Source organism: Cydia amplana, chromosome 8, assembly GCF_948474715.1.
Source record: "Cydia amplana chromosome 8, ilCydAmpl1.1, whole genome shotgun sequence".
Classification (NCBI taxonomy): Eukaryota; Metazoa; Arthropoda; class Insecta; order Lepidoptera; family Tortricidae; genus Cydia; species Cydia amplana.
The window spans coordinates 4,631,676-4,655,414 of record NC_086076.1 but is presented as its reverse complement, the minus strand read 5'-3'; the positions used below and the strand labels follow the sequence as shown (position 1 = coordinate 4,655,414).

The 23,739-nt window shown below is 41.7% G+C and overlaps 1 protein-coding gene across 1 annotated transcript in view; it reads right to left on the bottom strand.

The window, feature by feature from the left end:
* The window catches only part of LOC134650013 (protein transport protein Sec24A), a 28,907-nt gene extending 5,459 nt beyond the window's left edge, over positions 1 to 23,448 (bottom strand). The window contains exons 1-13 of the mRNA XM_063504829.1: positions 23,263 to 23,448; positions 21,241 to 23,062; positions 14,363 to 14,465; positions 12,964 to 13,090; positions 11,770 to 11,957; positions 10,614 to 10,767; positions 8,712 to 8,869; positions 6,686 to 6,759; positions 5,902 to 6,053; positions 4,565 to 4,718; positions 3,438 to 3,613; positions 937 to 1,047; positions 60 to 244 (exon numbers count right to left, since the gene is read on the bottom strand). Of these exons, the coding sequence (XP_063360899.1) occupies positions 60 to 244; positions 937 to 1,047; positions 3,438 to 3,613; positions 4,565 to 4,718; positions 5,902 to 6,053; positions 6,686 to 6,759; positions 8,712 to 8,869; positions 10,614 to 10,767; positions 11,770 to 11,957; positions 12,964 to 13,090; positions 14,363 to 14,465; positions 21,241 to 23,051 (3,393 nt within the window). The 5' untranslated portion in view covers positions 23,052 to 23,062; positions 23,263 to 23,448. The remainder of the gene's footprint in view (positions 1 to 59; positions 245 to 936; positions 1,048 to 3,437; positions 3,614 to 4,564; positions 4,719 to 5,901; positions 6,054 to 6,685; positions 6,760 to 8,711; positions 8,870 to 10,613; positions 10,768 to 11,769; positions 11,958 to 12,963; positions 13,091 to 14,362; positions 14,466 to 21,240; positions 23,063 to 23,262) is intronic.
* Positions 23,449 to 23,739: the final 291 nt, after the last annotated feature.

Genomic DNA, 23,739 nt, shown 5'->3' with positions numbered 1-23,739 from the left:
GCTACGTTTATTAGCCGCTGGTCTCCACTACACGGAAACAAAGTCAAACAGAAACTGACCCTCTTCAGCAAGGCCAGCAGCAGTAGCGGCAGCAGACGCAGCGAGGCGGGCGCGTGCAGCGCCGAGCTCGCGCCGCCGGCTGGCAGGTTCTGCGACAGCCGGTGCGCGGACAGAGCGTCGATGGCTACGTTTATTAACGCTTCCCGAGCTTCCGACATGGACGCGTCTACACATCGGTCTACGGCTGGAAAAAATAAAGTAGATATTATCACTACATAGTATAAAACAAAGTCGCTTCCCGCTATCTGTCTGTCCCTATGTATGCTTATATCTACCTCTCCGATCCCACGACCTCGCGACGCCTTATTACGACCCATATTTGAGCCATTGAGATAGGACAGATTAAAACTACGCTGTCGTGGCTTCCAACCTCCGTGGCGACCTGACATAGACTAACTGACTGGCTGACTGACATACATATTTGGAACTATGGACATTTAAATTCAAAATTAGACATGACAACGACACGACAAAATAAGATCAGTTCACGACGGACAGCCACCAAGACCAGACAGACTGTTCATACGCAACGGATTTTGATGCGTTTTTTAAATAGATAGAGTGATTCAAGAGAAAGGTTTATGTATAATTTGTTTACCCGTGCGAAGCGAAGCCGGGGCGGGGTCGCTAGTTTCATTACAAACTCTGTTTTTATAGTCAGTTTTGTAGTTTCAATAGAAAAAAGCGACAAAATTTAAAAATATAGGCGCCAAGGTTCACCAGACTATTTATCCTTGATACTATAATAATGACTTCATGCTTGTGTTGTATTATTTGCGATGTTACACAAAAAAACCTTTTTTTAACCTCCCAAATTTCATACAAATTATAAAAAAGTATAAAATATCCTAGAACTCAAACTACACTGGTACTCACCCATTTTGCTAAGTAGTCCTATGATGCACATCTGGTCCGCGGAGTGCAGCACGTCCGTGAGCGTGTTGGCTATGGGCAGCGCCAGCGTGTGCACCCGTATCCTTCTTTCACCTGTTAGAATAAATGATTCTATAGCGTTTATTACAAGTATATAAATAAATAAATATTATAGGACATTATTACACAAATTGACTAAGCCCCACGGTAAGCTCAAGAAAGCTTGTGTTGTGGGTACTCAGACAACGATATATATAATATACAAATACTTAAATACATAGAAAACAACCATGACTCAGGAACAAATATCTGTGCTCACACAAATAAATGCCCTTACTGGGATTCGAACCCAGGACCGCGGCTATACAAGGTTATTTTTACATCTCCGCCAGTTAAAATAATGTTGAAGTCGCACTGCACCCTCCTCTCTTCCCCTTAGTACAGTCAGCAGCAGAAGTTGCTAAGCGGGCGACGTGTTCAAAATGTTCTTGACGCGACTTTATTGTCAAGAGAATAAGAGCGTGTCAAGGTAATTTTGAATACCTCGCCCGCTTTGCAACTTCTGCTGCTGTACTGTCTTTCAACGTTCCTTTCACACACTAAGACTCATTCATTTAAATTTTGTTTATGCTCTCTGGTTTTTTTATTGTCCATATAGAAAAATCAGGAGTCATAGACAGTAGTCATAGAAATTCAAATTTTAATTTAAGATAAATTTTAATTTAGGGAATGCATTTTTAGACAAAAATTATCTAACGTATTTATCTTGTTTACCTTTACTGCTAGTATACAGCAGCGCCGCCTGGAAGCAGACTTGCTGCAGATCGGACAGCGACTCCTCTATAGCGAGCTGCATGCCGAAGCCTGCGTCCGGCGACACGTTGGGTAGCGACAGCAGGCCCGTGTAGAGACACCTCTGTATATAATACTACTAGAATACAATTAACCTTTACTGCTAGTATACAGCAGCGCCGCCTGGAAGCAGACTTGCTGCAGATCGGACAGCGACTCCTCTATAGCGAGCTGCATGCCGAAGCCTGCGTCCGGCGACACGTTGGGTAGCGACAGCAGGCCCGTGTAGAGACACCTCTGTATATAATACTACTAGAATACAATTAACCTTTACTGCTAGTATACAGCAGCGCCGCCTGGAAGCAGACTTGCTGTAGATCGGACAGCGACTCCTCTATAGCGAGCTGCATGCCGAAGCCTGCGTCCGGCGACACGTTGGGTAGCGACAGCAGGTCCGTGTAGAGACACCTCTGTATATAATACTACTAGAATACAACTAACCTTTACTGCTAGTATACAGCAGCGCCGCCTGGAAGCAGACTTGCTGCAGATCGGACAGCGACTCCTCTATAGCGAGCTGCATGCCGAAGCCTGCGTCCGGCGACACGTTGGGTAGCGACAGCAGGTCCGTGTAGAGACACCTCTGTATATAATACTAGTAGAATACAACTAACCTTTACTGCTAGTATACAGCAGCGCCGCCTGGAAGCAGACTTGCTGTAGATCGGACAGCGACTCCTCTATAGCGAGCTGCATGCCGAAGCCTGCGTCCGGCGACACGTTGGGTAGCGACAGCAGGCCCGTGTAGAGACACCTCTGTATATAATACTACTAGAATACAATTAACCTTTACTGCTAGTATACAGCAGCGCCGCCTGGAAGCAGACTTGCTGTAGATCGGACAGCGACTCCTCTATAGCGAGCTGCATGCCGAAGCCTGCGTCCGGCGACACGTTGGGTAGCGACAGCAGGTCCGTGTAGAGACACCTCTGTATATAATACTACTAGAATACAACTAACCTTTACTGCTAGTATACAGCAGCGCCGCCTGGAAGCAGACTTGCTGCAGATCGGACAGCGACTCCTCTATAGCGAGCTGCATGCCGAAGCCTGCGTCCGGCGACACGTTGGGTAGCGACAGCAGGTCCGTGTAGAGACACCTCTGTATATAATACTAGTAGAATACAACTAACCTTTACTGCTAGTATACAGCAGCGCCGCCTGGAAGCAGACTTGCTGTAGATCGGACAGCGACTCCTCTATAGCGAGCTGCATGCCGAAGCCTGCGTCCGGCGACACGTTGGGTAGCGACAGCAGGTCCGTGTAGAGACACCTCTGTATATAATACCAGTAGAATACAACTAACCTTTACTGCTAGTATACAGCAGCGCCGCCTGGAAGCAGACTTGCTGCAGATCGGACAGCGACTCCTCTATAGCGAGCTGCATGCCGAAGCCTGCGTCCGGCGACACGTTGGGTAGCGACAGCAGGTCCGTGTAGAGACACCTCTGTATATAATACTACTAGAATACAACTAACCTTTACTGCTAGTATACAGCAGCGCCGCCTGGAAGCAGACTTGCTGCAGATCGGACAGCGACTCCTCTATAGCGAGCTGCATGCCGAAGCCTGCGTCCGGCGACACGTTGGGTAGCGACAGCAGGTCCGTGTAGAGACACCTCTGTATATAATACTACTAGAATACAACTAACCTTTACTGCTAGTATACAGCAGCGCCGCCTGGAAGCAGACTTGCTGCAGATCGGACAGCGACTCCTCTATAGCGAGCTGCATGCCGAAGCCTGCGTCCGGCGACACGTTGGGTAGCGACAGCAGGTCCGTGGAGCGGACGAAGAAGTTGCCGTGGAACGTGTGGATGGATATACCCCTGTAAACAACCAAGGTATAAATCAGAAGGGGTAATATGGCCTACTCTTTATCATAATATATGCTACCATGCCTTTCACGTTCTAACAAGTGTGTAGGTGAGAAAGTGACGCATGACGTGACAGGTGATAAAAACGCGACCATGATACCGCTGCAGGTGTTTGATCATTTGAAATTTTAATTTTAAAAACCACCGGAAAAAATATAATCTAAGGAACATCGCTGTTAAGGGCCTTTTGATACTAGTAATTTCATTTGTATAGTCGATTACGAAACATTCTGCACATTTTTGGGTATCATAAATGCTTTTAGTATCCAAGTTCGGCATAATTTTCTTTTCACCCAAAAAACATCCTCCTGAGACCCAGAAGCAGTTGTATTGTTTTTGAATTTGGACTCTTTGTTATTCAACCAAAGTTCAAAATAGATTGTGGAATATATACAAAAATTTGTACCGGGGGTCTTTGTAGGATAAGTTAATTGCGACAAGAAACAAGACGTGATATAGAATTTAGGCAATCAAACGTATGCAAAAAACGTTAGCTATCTATGCGAACGTATTAATAGTTATGCTGTTGTTTGCTTATAAGCATTAGTCTAAGTATGATTTTATAAAATAGCTATTTTCGATACAAGTGCGAAAAAGAGGAAATTCGAAACGAGTTGCGAATTACCTATTCGCACGTGTATCGAACAACGTTTTACAGTACATATGGCACTTTAAAGTTTCGACATATGCACGAAAAGTGCTATTTTACGCACTAGTGCGGAAAAGTAGCCCCATATGTAGCGCCTATTAGCTCACTAAACTGTATAAATTTATTGTTATTACTGTCTAGGATGCAAATAATATACACTATATTAAGTAATTACCGTGTAATAAATTATGTTAAATAAAAATAAACTGTAATTTTAGTATCTTGGGTGTAAAAGAGCTTGGGTGTAACAGTACCTCGTGCAGCGCACCCGCATAACTGCCTCGAAGCCGACCTTCCTCGTGAGGTATCTGGTGAGCATGCGCTCGAGCGTGGCGGCCTGCCACGAGCGGCTCGCCTTGAACAGCGGGATGTGGTACACCGTGCCGCCGCTAAACTTGCTCATGCCACCTGACCACCAAAAAACAAGTGGGTTAATCAACTTTTTCTTGTCACACGTTGCTATGGTTACGGTCTCCTGAGGCACTCTTAAAATTCTAGGATTTTGAAAGAAAGAAAGAAAGAAAATACATTTATTTATGACAAACACAGATGACAAAAAACTTGTTGACAAATGTACAATGTATATATAACATTAAGAGTATTTTGCCATAAAAGGGTCACAACTCAGCATGTAGCTGGCAAAGCCAGCGCTGTTCTTCCGTTGTGACCCAGGCGTACGCCGTTCGACGACGAGGCGGCTATGCTTAACTAAACTAATTAGAACTAGAACTATACCTAAAACATAAAAATTAAACTAAACTATTTAACATTGAGGCAATTGCCGTATCCAGAACAGCCTTGTCAGCTGGCTACACGTCACGGCCACGTCACACAGCACGGTACCAGCACGGCCATATTTGTGCTATGACATAGCAAGCCACGTGTATATTTTGTGCAGAAAACTTAAAAACTTCCAGTAGCAAAAGTTTTAAACAGACCAAACTATAACCTAAATTAATTATTTGGAAATGACTAACAAATATAGCGCTAGTATCACAACTTAAATTTTCCTGTCTTTGCTTATGTTCATATATCTCTTTTTTTAACGTAACTTTGAAACTATGCACACTTTTCAGGTTCCTCAAAGGCGGAGAAAGATTGTTCCAGCATTGTGTTGCCAAATATCTGAAACTTCCACGGAATGCAGCCGAACAGTGTCGATGCGTTTTCGTATTTAAATGAACCAAACTTGCATTTTATGGTAGTTGTAAGACTTTTCCATAATGGGACATCTACTGAGCATGTTAGTAGAACATGGTACAGCGGGTCTTCTAACAATCTATGTTACTATTATCTCCTCGCTGATGGGACAGAATAACAACAAGAAATAGTTGATTGACCCAAGTAAGTCGTGTAGGACACGCGTAATATTTTTCAAACACGATAGGTATGCTGACAAGTGTCATCTCCATATAATTTACAACCTCAAAACGCCAAATCTCACTGAATTGTATTGAATGACGTCTGTCAGCGTACCCTTCCTGTTTGAAAAATACTATAATCAGCTCGAACACGTTTTACTATAGAATTAAATAAATAAATAGAATTTTTTGGACCATTGAAAATGGCTACCAAGTGCTTCGATACTCACTTAATGTCGCCAAATCGCTGTATTGCGAACTAAGCAAGAACAGATCCACGGCGACCTGCGCGCCGCTGCAGTCCAACGCGATGCGTTTGTAAAAGTCCGTAGCCGGCTTTAAGTGCGCCACGTCTTTCGATGACCGTGCGTTGGGGTCTTCCCTGAAAAAAAATAAGAACGGTCAAAATAGTAGATTGTACTTACAAAAAGGCAAATTGGTTACTTTCCTATTAGTCAAATCAGCTTATATTTTAGAACTGTCAGAACGATTTTCTAATATGGAATTTATATTAAAACGTGTGTAGTGACGTCACGGTCAACTCACCTACTTTTTATGTTTCAATCCAATTTATTAAATAGAAATAGTATTTAAAAATAACTGCTGTCTATATTTTTCTAATAATTATCTGGTGCTTTATTTCGTGCACGGCGTGAAATAATTTATTTTAAGTAGAGGAAAATACCCAATTATCCGTCCCGAGCGAAGCGATGAGCATGAGTAAAGGCATGTGTTATAATTTTAATGATTAAAACAAACAATGCTTGTGTACAGCATACACTGACAATCCAACCTCTAGACTGAGCTTAGGCCAATTCTTTCATGAAACCGATGCTGCCAAAAATGCGGGGGGACGAGGTGAGCGAATCCCGTGCCGTGATTGGTCCGTTCAAAGACACGGACCAATCACGGCACGGGATTGACTCGAAGATGGAGTAACGCTACCGTATGTGTGGCAGAGGGGGTAGCGCGACTATGCTATGTCTAGAGGTTGGATTGTCTGTGACAGCTTACCTTGATTCTAACCGTCCGGGTCCGATGGTCGGTAAACATGTCTGGAACACTGTGATGCGACCTCCTGTTGGTGCCTGTAACATAACACATTATTTAGTACAGTATATATTAGCTACAATATTTTATTATGTAGACAGGGGAGGCCTTTGCCCAGCAGTGGGACACAATACAGGTTAAATAAAAAAATAAAATATTATGTACCAGCGACCCGCCCCGACTTCGCACAGCTTAACAAATTATACATAAACCTTCCTCTTTAATCACTCTTATCTATTAAAAAAACCGCATCAAAATCCGTTGCGTAGTTTTAAAGATCTAAGCATACAGACAGACAGACAGACAGACAGACAGGAAAGCGACTTTGTTTTATACTATGTAGTGATTAGCTCATCAAGAAATAGAAACAGATTCTTAAAAGTGCTACTTAACCCTAGGACTTCTACAGATTTGATAGTTTTTGCTAACTTAGAACTAAATTTGATTTATTTAGCTAGCTAGGAAAAGTCCAAGAAAAAAAGTACCACCAATTTACCATAGTGAACCCTAGTAACAAAACACGCTTGATTTATGACCTGACGATTTGATGTTTATAACTCGCTTCTCGGTGAAGGAAAACATCGTGAGAAACCCGGACTTATCCCAATGAGGTCTAGTTTTATCTTCGAGTTGGGAGGTCAGACGGCAGTCGCTTTCATAAAAACGGAAGCCTGTTTTCATTTTTGGGATTATAAAAATAGAAAATTGGGAAAGATGCCGCGACGACGCTAGGATATTCTCGTTATGTTTACGTTCTTTAGCTCCTTGACGAGTTGTTTGTGTTCGCCCAGGTATCAAACGTCGTATGTACACAGTTAACTGACCAAATGTGGCCCTTATAGCAACGGCGGAAGCACAAAATAGATACAGTACAGAAGTCAATCACATGTATGTACTTCACTTTTCATACCTACGCGCGGCGGTCGCTCTAGGGTTGTCAACTATGATTTATGCACAAAAAACTATCGTGGTAGTGGCACTCGTATCTAGTAGTGGCCGGGGCGGGGTGTTTACCTACCTACCTAACTGTTCTGTTTAATGTTAAAACGAACCATCGAAATACAAGCAGATACCTACTTACCTCTCTGAAACCACTGGTAGCTTAAAAAACGACAATTCACCGTTTAATGTTGAATTTAAACAACCATCCACTGAACAGTTATAATAACTTTTTTTTCTACTCCAGCACTTAAATGTGTCAATTAAATGACTGACAGTGATATCTAAAGCAATGTCATTTGAATGATTTGTCTATAGGCTCATAAGATGACTGCTAGCAGTCATCTTATGAGTATAATACAACTGCTTTATTTTTTTTAAAGATACAAGTTCCGATCATCTTGATTGAAAGAGGTATGTTTTCATTTACAATAATAACACTTTTTTTTTAAATAATAACTCAATTTTTTTTAAATAATAACTCTTTTTTTTTTAATAATAACTCTTTTTTTTTGCTGCAGCTGTCATAGAAAAAGTAATGTATGCAACAGCTCATAATTGGTTCTTAAAATTCTCGGGTCTTTTTTTACAAAACTCGACTACGTCTCGTTTTGTAACTTCGACCCTTGAATTTTAAGAACCCTTATTATATCACTGTTGCATAAACTACTATTTTTGTTTCTCCATAATTGCACAAAAAAGTTCACAGACGCGTGTCTCAAGCGGTTGACACTCGCGCTCGCACTGGTCCCAACCGGTCCGAGATATCGTGTCTGTGAGGAGTGTCTATGTGTGCGTTGCTCGAGCGCACTTTGTATGTAGATTGATTTCTGTACTGTATCTGTTTTGTGGCGGAAGGTCCACCTCCACCGACGGTGCGGTGCAGTAGTTACCATGAGCTTGTACCCGCGTAATGTTTACGTTCTTTAGCTCCGTGACGAGTTGTTTGTGTTCGCCGAGGTTCGTAATAAACGTCGTATGTACACAGATAACTGATCAAATGTGGCCCTTATAGCAACGGCGGAAGGTCGACCGACGGTGTAGTAGTTACCATGAGCTTGTACCCGGCCTGCAGCGCGGCGCCGAGCGCGGACGGCCCGGCGGCACCGGCGCTGCGCCGCGCGCCCAGCACGGCCAGCAACTCCTTCACTAGCTCTTTCCGCTCGCCAAGATTCACTAGTAGCGACTCGGGAGACGGCAGGAATATGTCTGGAAACAAAATTTCGTGAGGGATTTTTTTTATATTGGCAGCGAATTTAGAAGAAAATAACGAATGTTTCTACGGTACTCGCTTTGGACAAATACTTCCCTGAAAATAATAATAATAGGCCCTCGCTCATGAGTAATGGGCGGACGACGGATGCAATATACGTCAAAATCGTGTTGTCTTATTTAAACCAATTTTAATTACGTATAACGTTTGACATGATTTTGACGTATATTGCATCGGTCGTCCGCCCATTACTCATGAGGTAGGCTCCTACCTCATCTACATCGTGCGAGTCGTAGCAGATGAAGCCACCCGCGTGCGAGCGTCACCAGGTAACTAGTCTAGGTGGTTCTATAGAGCCAGCTGTATTGTTCTAACAAACACTCACCGTCAATATCCAGCACAGTCATCTCCTTAGGGCTCGTGAGCCCCTCGCTCATGAGGTAGTAGTGCACGTGCGAGTCGTAGCAGATGAAGCCCACCTGCGTGCGAGCGTGCCGGGTAACTTGTCTAGATTGTTCTATAGAGCCTGCTGTATTGTTCTAACAAACACTCACCGTCAATATCCAGCACAGTCATCTCCTTAGGCCTCGTGAGCCCCTCGCTCATGAGGTAGTAGTGCACGTGCGAGTCGTAGCAGATGAAGCCAACCTGCGTGCGAGCGTCGCCGGATAACTTGTCTAAATTGTTCTATAGAGCCTGCTGTATTGTTCTAACAAACACTCACCGTCAATATCCAGCACAGTCATCTCCTTAGGCCTCGTGAGCCCCTCGCTCATGAGGTAGTAGTGCACGTGCGAGTCGTAGCAGATGAAGCCATCCTGCGTGCGAGCGTGCCGGGTAACTGGTTTAGATTGTTCTATAGAGCCTGCTGTATTGTTGTAACAAACACTCACCGTCAATATCCAGCACAGTCATCTCCTTAGGCCTCGTGAGCCCCTCGCTCATGAGGTAGTAGTGCACGTGCGAGTCGTAGCAGATGAAGCCCACCTGCGTGCGAGCGTGCCGGGTAACTTGTCTAGATTGTTCTATAGAGCCTGCTGTATTGTTCTAACAAACACTCACCGTCAATATCCAGCACAGTCATCTCCTTAGGGCTCGTGAGCCCCTCGCTCATGAGGTAGTAGTGCACGTGCGAGTCGTAGCAGATGAAGCCCACCTGCGTGCGAGTGTCGCCGGATAACTGGTCTAGATTGTTCTATAGAGCCTGCTGTATTGTTCTAACAAACACTCACCGTCAATATCCAGCACTGTCATCTCCTTAGGCCTCGTGAGCCCCTCGCTCATGAGGTAGTAGTGCACGTGCGAGTCGTAGCAGATGAAGCCCACCTGCGTGCGAGCGTGCCGGGTAACTTGTCTAGATTGTTCTATAGAGCCTGCTGTATTGTTCTAACAAACACTCACCGTCAATATCCAGCACAGTCATCTCCTTAGGCCTCGTGAGCCCCTCGCTCATGAGGTAGTAGTGCACGTGCGAGTCGTAGCAGATGAAGCCCACCTGCGTGCGAGCGTGCCGGGTAACTTGTCTAGATTGTTCTATAGAGCCTGCTGTATTGTTCTAACAAACACTCACCGTCAATATCCAGCACAGTCATCTCCTTAGGGCTCGTGAGCCCCTCGCTCATGAGGTAGTAGTGCACGTGCGAGTCGTAGCAGATGAAGCCCACCTGCGTGCGAGTGTCGCCGGATAACTGGTCTAGATTGTTCTATAGAGCCTGCTGTATTGTTCTAACAAACACTCACCGTCAATATCCAGCACAGTCATCTCCTTAGGCCTCGTGAGCCCCTCGCTCATGAGGTAGTAGTGCACGTGCGAGTCGTAGCAGATGAAGCCCACCTGCGTGCGAGCGTCGCCGGGTAACTGGTCTAGATTGTTCTTCAGGGTCTCGCATACTACCTGTAAAGGTAAGATCAATATTAGAATAAAATTTGTGATAAGGAAAAAATTCTACAGGTTTTTATTTATTATTGTCTCGGGAGATATTTTAGAGATTGACTCTAGTGAAGAATGACGATGGTGTAACCATATTTGTAACATAATGGTTTAGTTTTGGCAATAGCCATTTACCTATATAAAAGCAAACACAGTCCGGTCCGATATCAATCCATCAACGTCGGTCATATACTTGGAGGATATAACCAAATGGACGCCTTGTCTGTAATTTTCTGTACAAAACAGTCTGCCGATTTTTGCGGGGGAGGAGCACGTCAAATGTACACGTAACGTAAAAATAACCATGTCAGACAAACGTCAGTTCATACAATGTGTATGACCTTTGATCATAGTTTCGACAGAGGGGAACGCCTGTTAATGGCTACTCCGTTTGGTTATATCCTCCAAGGTCATATAAGTACATTGATATTAAACTTTCGTGAGACATATTTTAAACTGTTTATACGACAACGGTTTCACTCGTGCACTGCCGCCGCACTCGTCGCCGCGAGCACTCGAGCCTGAGGATGGACCCCCGAAGGGCCCAAAACACGTCGCCAATAGCGACTAAAAATTCAAGTGAGTGAACCCGTTGTCGTATAAACAGTCATATACATTGTTGGTTAAAGCGTGTGACAAGGCTTTGAAGTAGCACTTTAACCTGCATTGGCCGCAGTAGCGGGCGTGATGGCGCAAGGATGTCGGCTCAGTGCTGCTACTCCCACTTCTAAGTGTAAGGCCTGAGTGGACGCTCGAGTTGGGCGTGCAGCGGGGCGGGGCGTGCGGCGTGCATGTTAAACAAATGCAAGCGTATAGGAGCGGCCTTAGTGCACGCTGCTCAAATCACTCCTGACCCCGACGCCACGCTGCACGCCCCGCCGAACGCTCCGCTTCGAGCGTCTACTCAGGCCTTACACTAATACAGCTAATATAAGCTTCTTCGACAAGGGATTCCCAGAAACTTACTTGCAGGTACCCCGAGTCCATGGCGATCTGCGAGACATCGAACAGGAAGAGGTAGACGGCGGGCTGCGGCGGGCGCAGCATGTACTCGCCGGGCGCGATGAACTCGATGGTCGCGGACTTGATCTCGGGCCGCCGCGTCGGGTCACCGTACGACTTGCTGACGGGGTCGTATTGAAACTCTTCGGGTACTGAAAGATATAAATCACAAGATTTAATATGCCTTAAATCAGTGGTTCCTAACCTTTTCAATCCGGTCACCCCTATGACTAACTAGGGAACCTGATTTTACCCCTCCCAATGGTAATAAAAAATAAAATGTGTACGTTTGTTGTATTGTTATATTAGGTTAGCTTAGTACCCCCGTAAAATACCAGTTTTACCCCCACGGGGGTAATTACCCCCAGGTTAGGAACCACTGCCTTAAATGAACGCTTTAAGGTTCGTAAGGTAAGGTAAGCGGGGCGTGAGCGTTTTATATGTAATAGCGGCGCACCCCGCCCGGAAAACTCGCCTGTGTGACGGAACCTTTAAGGGTCGGTTGCACCAAACTGTTTGTCATCGTTAAGGAGTTCGCTACATTTTATTGTATGGAAAGTTTCATAGTAAACCGCCGCGGCGCCGGATGACGTTGATCAATATGTCAAGTGCGGATGGTGCAACTGGTGGATATTTAGGAGTTATGCTGTCATTTAGTGCCACAGTATCGTCGAGCTCTGAATAACGAGAGGTGCGGGAATATTTCTTTATTGAAACTTTATTGCACAAATTTACACAAAAAGAGTACAAATGGCGGACTTAACGCCTTGAGGCATTCTCTACCAGTCAACCACTGGGCTAAACGACGAGTTCACGGGAGGCGACATAGGGGAGTGGTCGCATATTTGTGTATTTTTGTTACTTATTATATTTTAGGTTTAATTTTCATTTATCGAATTTTATGTGCTTTCTTTTTCAAACATAGTTCTTAAGTTAAAAGTTACTAACCAAATTAATGAACCTGTTTTCTGAGATAAATGATTTTTATTTTATATTTTTTTTTTTAAACAGAGACAAACGAGACAGTTAGTTTGGTGCAGGATTGTAAATAGTGGATATGAAAATAGACACTTTACTTACACAAATATACATTTTAAACAAACCATATTTTTTTAGTTTTTTTTTTATATGCATGTTTGTACAACGGTATATACTTACAGTCGTTGACCCGGTAGCAGAGGTTGCACTTCCATCGCTTCGCGTCCACGAAGTACACGAACGGGTTGATGTACGTCCGGCACGCGCGGCACCGCACTATCGTCGAGCATTGTATCACCGGGAGGTGCTGGAATATGAACAACATTTGTTCAAACTTAGTGTAATTACCTACGCTAATTTTGGTTTGAGATAAGTATATCTCTTTTACAATCAATAACTCTTTAAAATAGTTTTATTTTTACTCTTTAACAAATGGAGATGGATTAGCACATTATGTACTAAATGTTTACTTGAATTTCTGCGATAATTTAATGTCAACGTGCGAAGTCGAAACGATCTTAGCACGCGCTGTGACTAAAATGGGAACATTGGGAACTTATTCCAACAGCCAACTGTCAAAATCATTTTCGGATGTCCCTTTTGTCAAACGTCATGTATGACGTTCATGCGTCAGGAGGCGCCACCGCCGTGCACATAGTGAAGGTTAGAGTCAAGGCGACTGACGAATCTAAAGTAGGTATTGGGGTCACCGCGGGTGTGAACGGAATACCTACAATAATAGTGAAAGTGTGACGAGGCACTTGCACGCAGCGCGCGTGAAAACTTCGCGAAATTTAGTGAATGTATATTGCACATATTTACGTGATATAAATAAATATTAAACAATTTGAAAGCTATACAGCAGAAGAAACTGCGACAGTGGTCCGTTACCGATAATATAATATGAAATACACAAGCAGCGATGACATTCAAATAAGCAAATAAGTACACGAAATGACAACAATAGGCGCGCTTATCGACATAAGATATAGTTTGTTTGTTATTAAATACCCTATTTCATTGTTACACCTACAGCATAAAGTGCCCGATAGAAGTAGTCATGCTTAATTCTGAGATCTTTGTAACACTTAAAAAACTAATTACTGCGATATATCCTTACTAATATTATAAATGCGAAAGCTATTGTCTGTCTATCTGTCTGTTACCTCTTCACGCTTAAACCGCTGAGCTGATTTAGATAAAATTTGGTATGGTGATAATTTGAGGCCCGAGGAAGGTCAAGGATATTGCTTTATCAAACATCATCATCAGTATCATCATACCACGCAGACGTGGGCATTAGCTAGTTTGGTCAGAAGTACAGTCACGCTCCGTGATTGTTACGCCATTTAGGGCCACTTGCACCATTAACTAACCCGGGGTTAACCGGTTAAACCATGGAGTTAACATGGTTACCAGTACAATTTGACACTGGATTAAGGACTTAACCGGTTAACCCCGGGTTAGTGGACTGGTGCAAGTGGCGCTTAGGGTTCTAGCTAAACTGGACATTCCATAGCGAAAGTATGGAACAACCAATTTAGCTAGGATCCGTGTGGTGACTGTACATGTAACTTACATTGAGATCCTTGAATGGATGGATTAGTATTCCTAGGGGCAAGCGCGACTTCTGCAGCAGGCTGTTCGTCTCGGGTATACGGTTGATCGTACACCGAAAGATCCTGAAACCGAAAACACGACATGTTAAACATAGAAGAGTTTATAGCTTTAGGTTTACGTTGTCTGGAAAAGATCGCTCTTTTGCGATAAGACCACCTGTTGTTACCTCTGTCTTCATGTATTATACGTGTCTCTGTAAATGTTTGATTGAGGTTGTGCAATAAAGAGGATTTGTATTGTATTGTTATACGAGTAATTATACAATAAAATAAGATATATTGCGTGCTGGATCTTGGCAGATTGTGATGGATTTTTCGTGTCATAACACCTTTTGCAATCAACAATTATGAAAAGACAATTTAAACCCTAGATTCCCATTCCTAGGGTTTAGACTTTTCTTTTCATAAATTTGAAATCGTTTGGGTGGTACAGGTAACTTTTCTGCCGACTCCATATCGCATCCGCTGGACTCTAGGGTTACTTAAAAACTCCGAAAACATAAAAAATATATATGTACTTAATGTAAAGTTATTCCTAATATATAATTGTGCCCTAATGTCCTATTACGAAACGAATTATACCACACAAAGCGCGCATGCAATAGTGCAACTGCATGCTCGTAAACAATCCTATAATTAAAGACACAATCGTGATAAAACGTCACCTTATCGATATTACTATTCAACACAATGTAGCGTACGGTAGGTACTTATAGAAAATTGATAAATGGATGCTCAAACTAAACTGGCATTGCCAGTTGCCAGTCTGACAAAATAAAAATGCAACAAAATAAATTAATATCATTCCATTTACCTGTTTACTTCATTTACTTTTTGTAACTAAAGTCAATTTTTTTATTCGGTAGACTAAAATGACATTTCATAGTATGAAATGACATTTTATGTTCATACTATGAAATGTCATTTTAGTCTACCGAATAAAATAATAGACTTTACTACCCTGTTCAATGTGATCTACTAGGAGTAGTTACTTATACCTATCATTCATACTTTACTACTATTGAATTCATTTTCATCCATACTTCAATGTTTACTTCACGCATTTATCATTTATTACCCAAGCGTACTGGAAGAGAGGCCTAATATGCTCAGCAGTGGACAATATGGTGTATAAGCCATTTAAAAAAATGCGATCTACTAAGGGTACTAACTGAGCCAGTTAGTCACAACTTGGATCTCGTCGTCAGTGCTCAACAGTTTGTAATTAAAAAAACTTATCTCGAGTCTGTTTATAAACAGATGGAAACTTCACAAAGCATCTTTGTGCCCAGTCCCAGTCATAATCGTAAGATCGTAACCATAATCAATTTAAGTCATTGCCCGATGACGCATGTACCGAAGACTCAAAGTCCAAATATAGCCCGTATTTACAACATTTAAAGCCTGACCAGTAATATATGATCATTGTCAAGAGGATGCTGTTATTCTCATGTATAGGGTGACGGTCCAGTATAGTATGAAAAAAACTAGTTCCAGTGAAATTCCGCAACATGGCGCGTGATCATATATAGGTACCTGGTCAGGCTTTATATTATTCATAACATGCCTGTCTCGTGTTGCATATGTAAAACAAACATCGCTTTAAATTATTATCTTCAAATGCGTTGTGTATTTTATTCTTGATAGGGCGAAGGAAATCCTGCGACAGGCCGCGAATAACCGTGTTAGCGTCACTGTATATAATTAAGATACGAGTATCAATGTGTTATTGCAAGTAGCGTAAGGATTCTAACAATGCTTAGATCATAAAGGAAAAGTGGGAAAACACGAGAGTGATTTTTTCCACGTTTCCTTTATATCTAAGCATTGTCGTTTGCAGACATTTCTGCCACGAGACAAGATTCTACAAGACGAATTTAGGATTCTAACAACTGGATAACTTCACACTTCTACATAGGCAACGGTAAGTGAGATGTATATTGTGTAGGGCCCAACCAATTAGAGAATACGGCTAAAAGACAAACAACAGTACGTAATGCCGTGCTAGTCTACTCGTGCGTTTTCCTCGTAATCAAACAACCAGGAAAGTGTCAACAGACAGCCTCTTAGCGTTTGTATACAGCCATTACAAGTTAACTGCGAGAGGACTGCGGTAACGTCGGTTCTTATCAATAAGGGTCATACACAGCAGACACAACAAAATAATATTTCTCCTTTACCCGCAGTTGGATGGATTCTAGAGACTAAATTCTGGTTGTACGTTACATCGACCGAAAATAGTCCCGTCTTAGTTTTCGGGAGTATCAATCAAACTTGTGGGGTTAATATTTATTGACATACCTACCTACAGACATGACATTAATTTATTAATTTCCGCTAGGTTGTTTAGAAAAGATCTCGAACGCCTGTTGTTTACCTCTACTTGATTTGCTGTATTCATTATATTGTTCACTGTATAGAGGTGTGCAATAAACAGTATTTGTATAGTAATAATGCATACCCTATGATATTAATTTTAAGGTATAAGTTGAAAAGACTTTCAACACTAAATCTGTACGTGACCCAATTTTTTTTAATAGTAAGCCCATTGACATAGATATTAGGGTTTGCTCCCGGGAAATACCGGTACCGAAAGTACCGGGAATTCCCGGGATTTAGAGCCAAGCAAAGAACCGGGATTTCAAAATTAAAATCCCGGTACTCCCGGGATTTTCAGGACTAAAATTTCCGGTACAATATTTGACTGTTTTCTGTTACTTAGCATGAAATATCATGTTTTATAAAGAAAATAAATATATTTTGTCAATCTAAGGCTGATGGTAATACTTTTACGGCTGATCACTACATTAAAATACATTAAAAAAAAAGTCAATGGGTTTGACAATGCCGACAATATAAAATTGCGTAATTTGATACTTTAAGGGCATAAATATTTGTACGAATAATAATTTTATACGAACAATTAGTTATTTCATATTTGTATACTAACTAAAAGCAAAAATAGAGACAATTTTGTAATTAATAAAATACTACTTTTAATTCAAATTCAAACACGGTATAAGAAACTCACTTATGACAATGATATTTTAAAAATTTTAAATGAATTAATAATTCTGGCTGAATAATTTCTTGATTTGTCGTATTGATAGTTATTATATGTTCGAAGGTCCACAGCCCTTGTTGAACGCATGCGAAAATTATCATTTTTTTTATCCTTTTTCACAAAACGTCTTACATATTTAAAAAAAAAGAGATGATATTACAGAGCCACAATTCAGTTTTTGCCAATCAAATCAACAAAGATAGTAAAAATATCATGTAGTTTAGGAAAAGAAAAACAAATTATATTAATGATTGTGTGACTTAAAGACACATATTATGGTACAAAAGAAGTGTACATTCACTGTGGTACTTTTTAGGGTTCCGTACCCAAAGGGTAAAAACGGGACCCTATTACTAAGACTCCGCTGTCCGTCCGTCCGTCCGTCCGTCCGTCCGTCCGTCTGTCATCAGGCTGTATCTCACGAACCGTGATAGCTAGACAGTTGAAATTTTCACAGATGATGTATTTCTGTTGCCGCTATAACAATAAATAATAAAACAGAATAAAATAAAGATTTAAGTGGGGCTCCCATATAACAAAACAAACGTGATTTTTGTCCGAAGTTAAGCAACGTCGGGCGGGGTCAGTACTTGGATGGGTGACCGTTTTTTTGCTTGTTTTGCTCTATTTTTTGTTGATGGTGCGGAACCCTCCGTGCGCGAGTCCGACTCACACTTGGCCGGTTTTTTTATTGTTTTAAGAAAGATTCGTGGTCGTTTTACGCTTTTTTTTACTGAAAATTGATGTGAAAACTGATTTTTGAAGGCAGTCCCGAAAGTACCGAAAATACCGGGAAATCCCGGTTCCATTTTTGCCCGGTACCGAAAATCCCGGTTCTTTTAAACAGTACCGGTTCTGTAATCCCTAATAGATATCTAGGGACTGGCTTTACGGGCAATAATAAAGAGGCATGACAGGGGCCAGTACAGCGGTGTGAAATCGCTACAACGCGATTGGTTGATGAGTTCGCATCACGCGCGCGATTGGTTGACGAGTTCGCATTACGCGTGCTATTGGTCGCAGCTAGTCGCGTTAGACTGCACGATTGGCTGGAATTTGTGGGTAGCACCGCTGAACTAAAGTCCGTCAACCAAATCTTGTCAGTAGTAAAAGGCGGCAAATTTGAAAAATCGCGGGTTAGCAACACTGTGTTCAAATAATTCCAAAACGCGTGTCATCTGTGTTTTATCTGTGGAATGTGGATCGCGAATGACAGCCGTCACCTTATTTGTTTTCATTTGGTTTTCATTCTGAAATTTCTGAATCGTTTCTGTTTCAAGAGATATTTCTGCTGTCACCATTAAATACCAATACATTAATAAAGAATAAGCAAAGCTAAGGGGCCTACAATGTACAATCATGCTCGTTGATGGTAAACATTACTAAAAATTGAGGTTATGACAAGTATTGGAAGAACTCTTTCGAACTTTTAAGATTATGTTCAGTTTTTTTGTTTTAGGGTTAAAAGGCATAAATAAAATTAAAACGTATGCCTAAATCTATCCAACAAGACCATAAATTGTGTCCTGGAAACCGTCCATAGGCCCACATGTCTAATATTTTCAGCAATCAATTGTGACTATTTACAAAGGTAAACCTTTTAAACAGTATTAAGAGCCTTGATTATATCGCCGTTCTTTCGCAATATCTACCTAATCCATACATGTTTGTTGCAGGATTAAATCTTGCCCAATATAAGGCGTTCGTAGTAGGTAGTATATTTTCAGACAATACTTACCTATGGCGGTTTATGTACGTGTACAACGCAACCAAGTCGAAAAGTGACCCTTATCTTATTTACCTTTAAATTAAATAAACACCCAAATATCAGTTGTTTTATTTTTAATATGTATATTGTACAATATATACCAATCAAAAAAATTACACAGGTATGTCATATTCATCCAGAACAGTACACTAATTTACATTAACAAGTGGCATATTATATTGTAAATAACAAATATATGCACTATCTAATTATCTGCATTTTGATATGATTTTATTTTAGTAAACTTAGAAGACATAGATAGGGAACAAAGAGAATATAAGCACTACGATATGGAGTTGTTTTTGATATCTTCAAATTTGTTCATCATTTTGATTAACATTGTTTTAACATCGCTTTTAAATTGTCCGTCCATGTTTCAATTTTTTTCAATAAACCGCGAGTGACAATTTGAATTGACGTACGCAGGGCGCGCTCAGCGGAAAAAAAAACTGTTGGTTCGATGTACATTGCTGCTTTTCTTAGCGCAATACTGCTCTTTGAGTGTTGCCCTACTTTAGTTTGCTTTACATTGCTACTGACAAGATTTGGTTGACGGACTATAGTACGAACGATGTTTAGTGCCCCATTAGCCCGTCCTTAGATATTATACGTCAATGAGTAAGCCTAGTTTATTCAAACCGATCTAGTCTAGCATCCACCAGTTCGTTAGAAATTAGTCTAAAAATATGTATAATTGATTTACGACGTTTTCCAATCTGACTCTTATGACTTGTTTAACTACAAAACAAAATTTTAACAAGTTATTCCAAGAACTTTTACCTTCCGTCTGATTTATCGTTATCATTATCAAAGATTACAAAGCACACATAGTTTATCTTTACTACTTTCATATGATGACACGCTACTATTGTCTTTACGAGAGGAGACTAACGATGTATGGATTTTTAAACACCTGGGTAAATTAAACACCATGTGTTTTGGAAAATATGAGCATGATGCCTCTTTCGAACACCTTTAACTTATAGATGGTCAAACCAATTTGTCAGTAAATAGGAACAAAAAAAACTATACTCATCCTTTTCTTTTGGGTACTAGTACTAGTCTTAGACAAAGATAGTATGACTCTCTCTGTCTATGTTTGAAATAAGACAGTCCTTTGACACACTATAATTTGTTAGTCACCTTTTTTTAAATGACCTAAGATACTCTTTCAGAAACCGCAATTTTATTTAATGCGTAAGTACAGTTCCAAAGAAAAGAAAACTAAGCCATATAAAATCAGTTATTTTTTAAATCAACATTTCGGAAGCAGATCACGGTCATTTAACGACCACCTTAACGATGAGTTGAAAATTGACCAAACAATTAGTAGCCACTTAAAACGAGGGCATGTCAGTTGCAGATGTGGCTGAGTTATCTCCTGTTATATGTCAAATTTAAATCTATACGTGACTACGTTCAGTAACATGTTATCAGTAGCATTAGACTCGTATAAGATGAATAGAGTAAATAGATACATTTCAGTGCGGGTTCAGACTAGCGTCTTATAAGCGCCTCTAAGCTCGTGTTTTATAAACCGAATGTAACGAAATATAGCGCGGGCAGCGCAGAAGAAAACGCTAGTCTGAAACCGCTTATTGGCCAAAAAAATTAAAATTACGTGTAAGCAGCAAGAATTAGATAGATTTAGACCACATTATTTATTAAGACGCAAGTAAAATTGTCAACATACCTACTCTATTTAAAAACTTTAAAGAATTAAGAAACTACTAATACGATTGCAAAGTCTTTACCTAGCTGAGTGATAATTAAGACAGATTGTTTGTTTCTATTTTTCGAAACTACAGTTCATGGAACTTATTGAGTTTAAACAGTAGGTGAAAGTTTATTCTTCAAAGCTAGCATAAAATAATTCAAATAAGATTGAAATGAGATTAAATTAAATGTAAACACACAAATATAGATACATTTTTTTTTGTATTAATTAGGCTGGCTTTGCTGAATCACTTTTGAAAAGCAAGAAATAATTATGAAACAAAACTCACTCTGGACTGCAGTTAGATGACTCTGCAAATTGGTGGCCGAGCCGTATCTCAGGTGGTTCCTCCGGGTATTCCGGCAAGATGTTTGTACACTGCAGCAAGTCTATCATCTGGTGACCCCAGAGCTGGTCAAAGCCTTGCTTCGTGACGCTCAACTGACCCATCTGTTGTGCTATACCCTGGGTATTATACTGCTGAGCGTTGTATTGCGGTTGGGCATACTGTCTGTTCATACCAGGTTGAGCCATAGTAGGTTGCGGAGGCATCATTGGCTGGTTGTTTAAGTTGCTCTGAGGCATTTGTGGATATCTGTTCTGCATGTTGCTCTTAGGTGGCCCTGCTGGGACTCCAGGTGTGCTTTGAGGTACAGGCATAGGCGGCATTCCAGGTGGCATGTTTGGTCCTGATTGTATTGGCCCGGAAGGCATGCCAGGTCTTGTTTGCATGTTTGGTCCTGGAGGTATGTTATGATGCCCAGGTTGAACATTTGGCGGTCCCAGAGGCCCAGATTGCATGCTGGAAGGCCCTAAAGGCATATTAGGGGGCCCCGGTTGCATATTGTAAGGACCAGGAGGCATGCTAGTTGGTCCAGACTGCATGTTTAAAGGTCCTGGTGGTCCAAGCGGCATTTTAGGCACACCAGACTGATGTAGACTTGTAGGCGGTAAACTTTGGAGACTGGTAGGTGGTAAGCTTTGGGGTCCTGAAGGAGGACCTTGCATTGGTGGTTGATTAGGAGCTGGGAATGAACCTGGAGGGAAAGAACCAGGTGGTCTTGCAGGTTGTGTTGGTCCTGAGGGTCCATTCAAATTAGGACCTGGGAACATCTGTTTTGGTGGCATGCCTGGTCCAAGAGAACCACTAACAGGTGGATGAACTGATCCACCTGTAGAAGGTGGGCCATTTGGTGGGCGGGCCATTGGTGGCCCCAGATTAGGCACAGATATAGGTGGACCTTGTGGTTGTCTCCCTGGTTGGCTTGATGGCCCATTCACTCCTAAAGGCATATTTGATGTTGCCGCTGAAGGTGCATTTGTGATTGGAGCACTTGTTGGTGGACCACTCAAGGGGGGACTAGATATTAATGGGCTGCTTCTCATCTGCCCTGGTTGCAGAGGCCCAGAAAATGGTATGTTAGCCTGACTGGCTGGTCCTTGAGGTCCAGGTGGTAGTGGAGAGCCCGTTCCTTTTGGAATTTGTGGTCCAAGTATAGGTCTGTAGGCACTGTTCACATTAGGTGGTAACACTGTTTGTGGTGCACTTGAAAACACTGGGTACTGGCTTGGTGGCTGTGGACCGGGACCATTCATGACAGGTTGGAACTGACTAGAGGCAATGAGTGGAGGTGCATTGTCGTTTATCTGTCTTTGTTGAGGTGGAATGTTAGGAGGATATGGATTAGGGGAAGGATTTGCATTAGACACTGTTTGTGGGCTGGCTGACGAGACAGGAACTTGCTGAGAATTCTGGTACCCAGTTGGAGTCACCGGCTTTAATGGTGGTCTTATTGGCGATGAGCCTAAACTAGTTTGCACAGATGGCATCATTCCTGAATTGTTGAATGCAGGTGAATTGCTTCCACTTTGATTGAAATGATTCACATTTGGAGGTTGTCCGGCGAAGTGGTTCTGGGGCATCGACGTCGGCAGATGTTGTGGAGTGTTTGAGTTTGTGTCCTGTTTTTGTCCATAGCCGGGAGGCAGCTGGCTGAGAGGAGGGATCTGATTGAACAGCTGTGGCTGTGGCCCCATGTTGGCGTTCGTCGGCGGAGCCCCGGGTAAGTTGCTATACGGATTTGGTGGTAAATTGGACATTGTTCCTCAATCTAGAAAAGTTAAGGCAATATTATGACATAGTCATCGAACTTAACTGCTCACACGTTCACAGATGCTTTGTATAGTATCATTTCATGTCCATGTTATATTAAAATTGAGATATAAGTGACATTATTGCATTAAACATGCAAATTCACTGCTGGACTGACGGATGGGCGAAGACGTTTGCCAGACGGAATTCAACACTTACCGCGATCGGAACGGAATATTTAGACAGGATACTGTACACACACTTTTACACTATTGCACTGTTTTCACATATTAAAAGGGAGCATAAAACAACGTAATTAAAGCAATAAAGTCAAGAAAAATACGACCCTGACTTACGTGGCCGAGCGATTTACAGCGCCCTCTGCAAATTGATTTTTGACATGTCACGTCAATGACGTTGAGTTTACAAAGTCTGTTAAATTTAAAGCGACTTTTACACGATTTTATACTCTTTTAGTGAAGTGTTTGCTTTTGTTTCTCGCCTCGTATGTTTATTGGAGTTGATCTATTTTTATTTAGTTTCATTCAAATTCATTAAAATAACAAACCTCAAATACAGTTGCTGTTTGTTACGAGTTTTTAAAACGACCCAGGGTTCCGTACCCACCTGACGGTACCCCACACGGTAGTCTCTTGGATACTCTAGTAAGGCGTAGACAATATTTGGGGTTGGGTC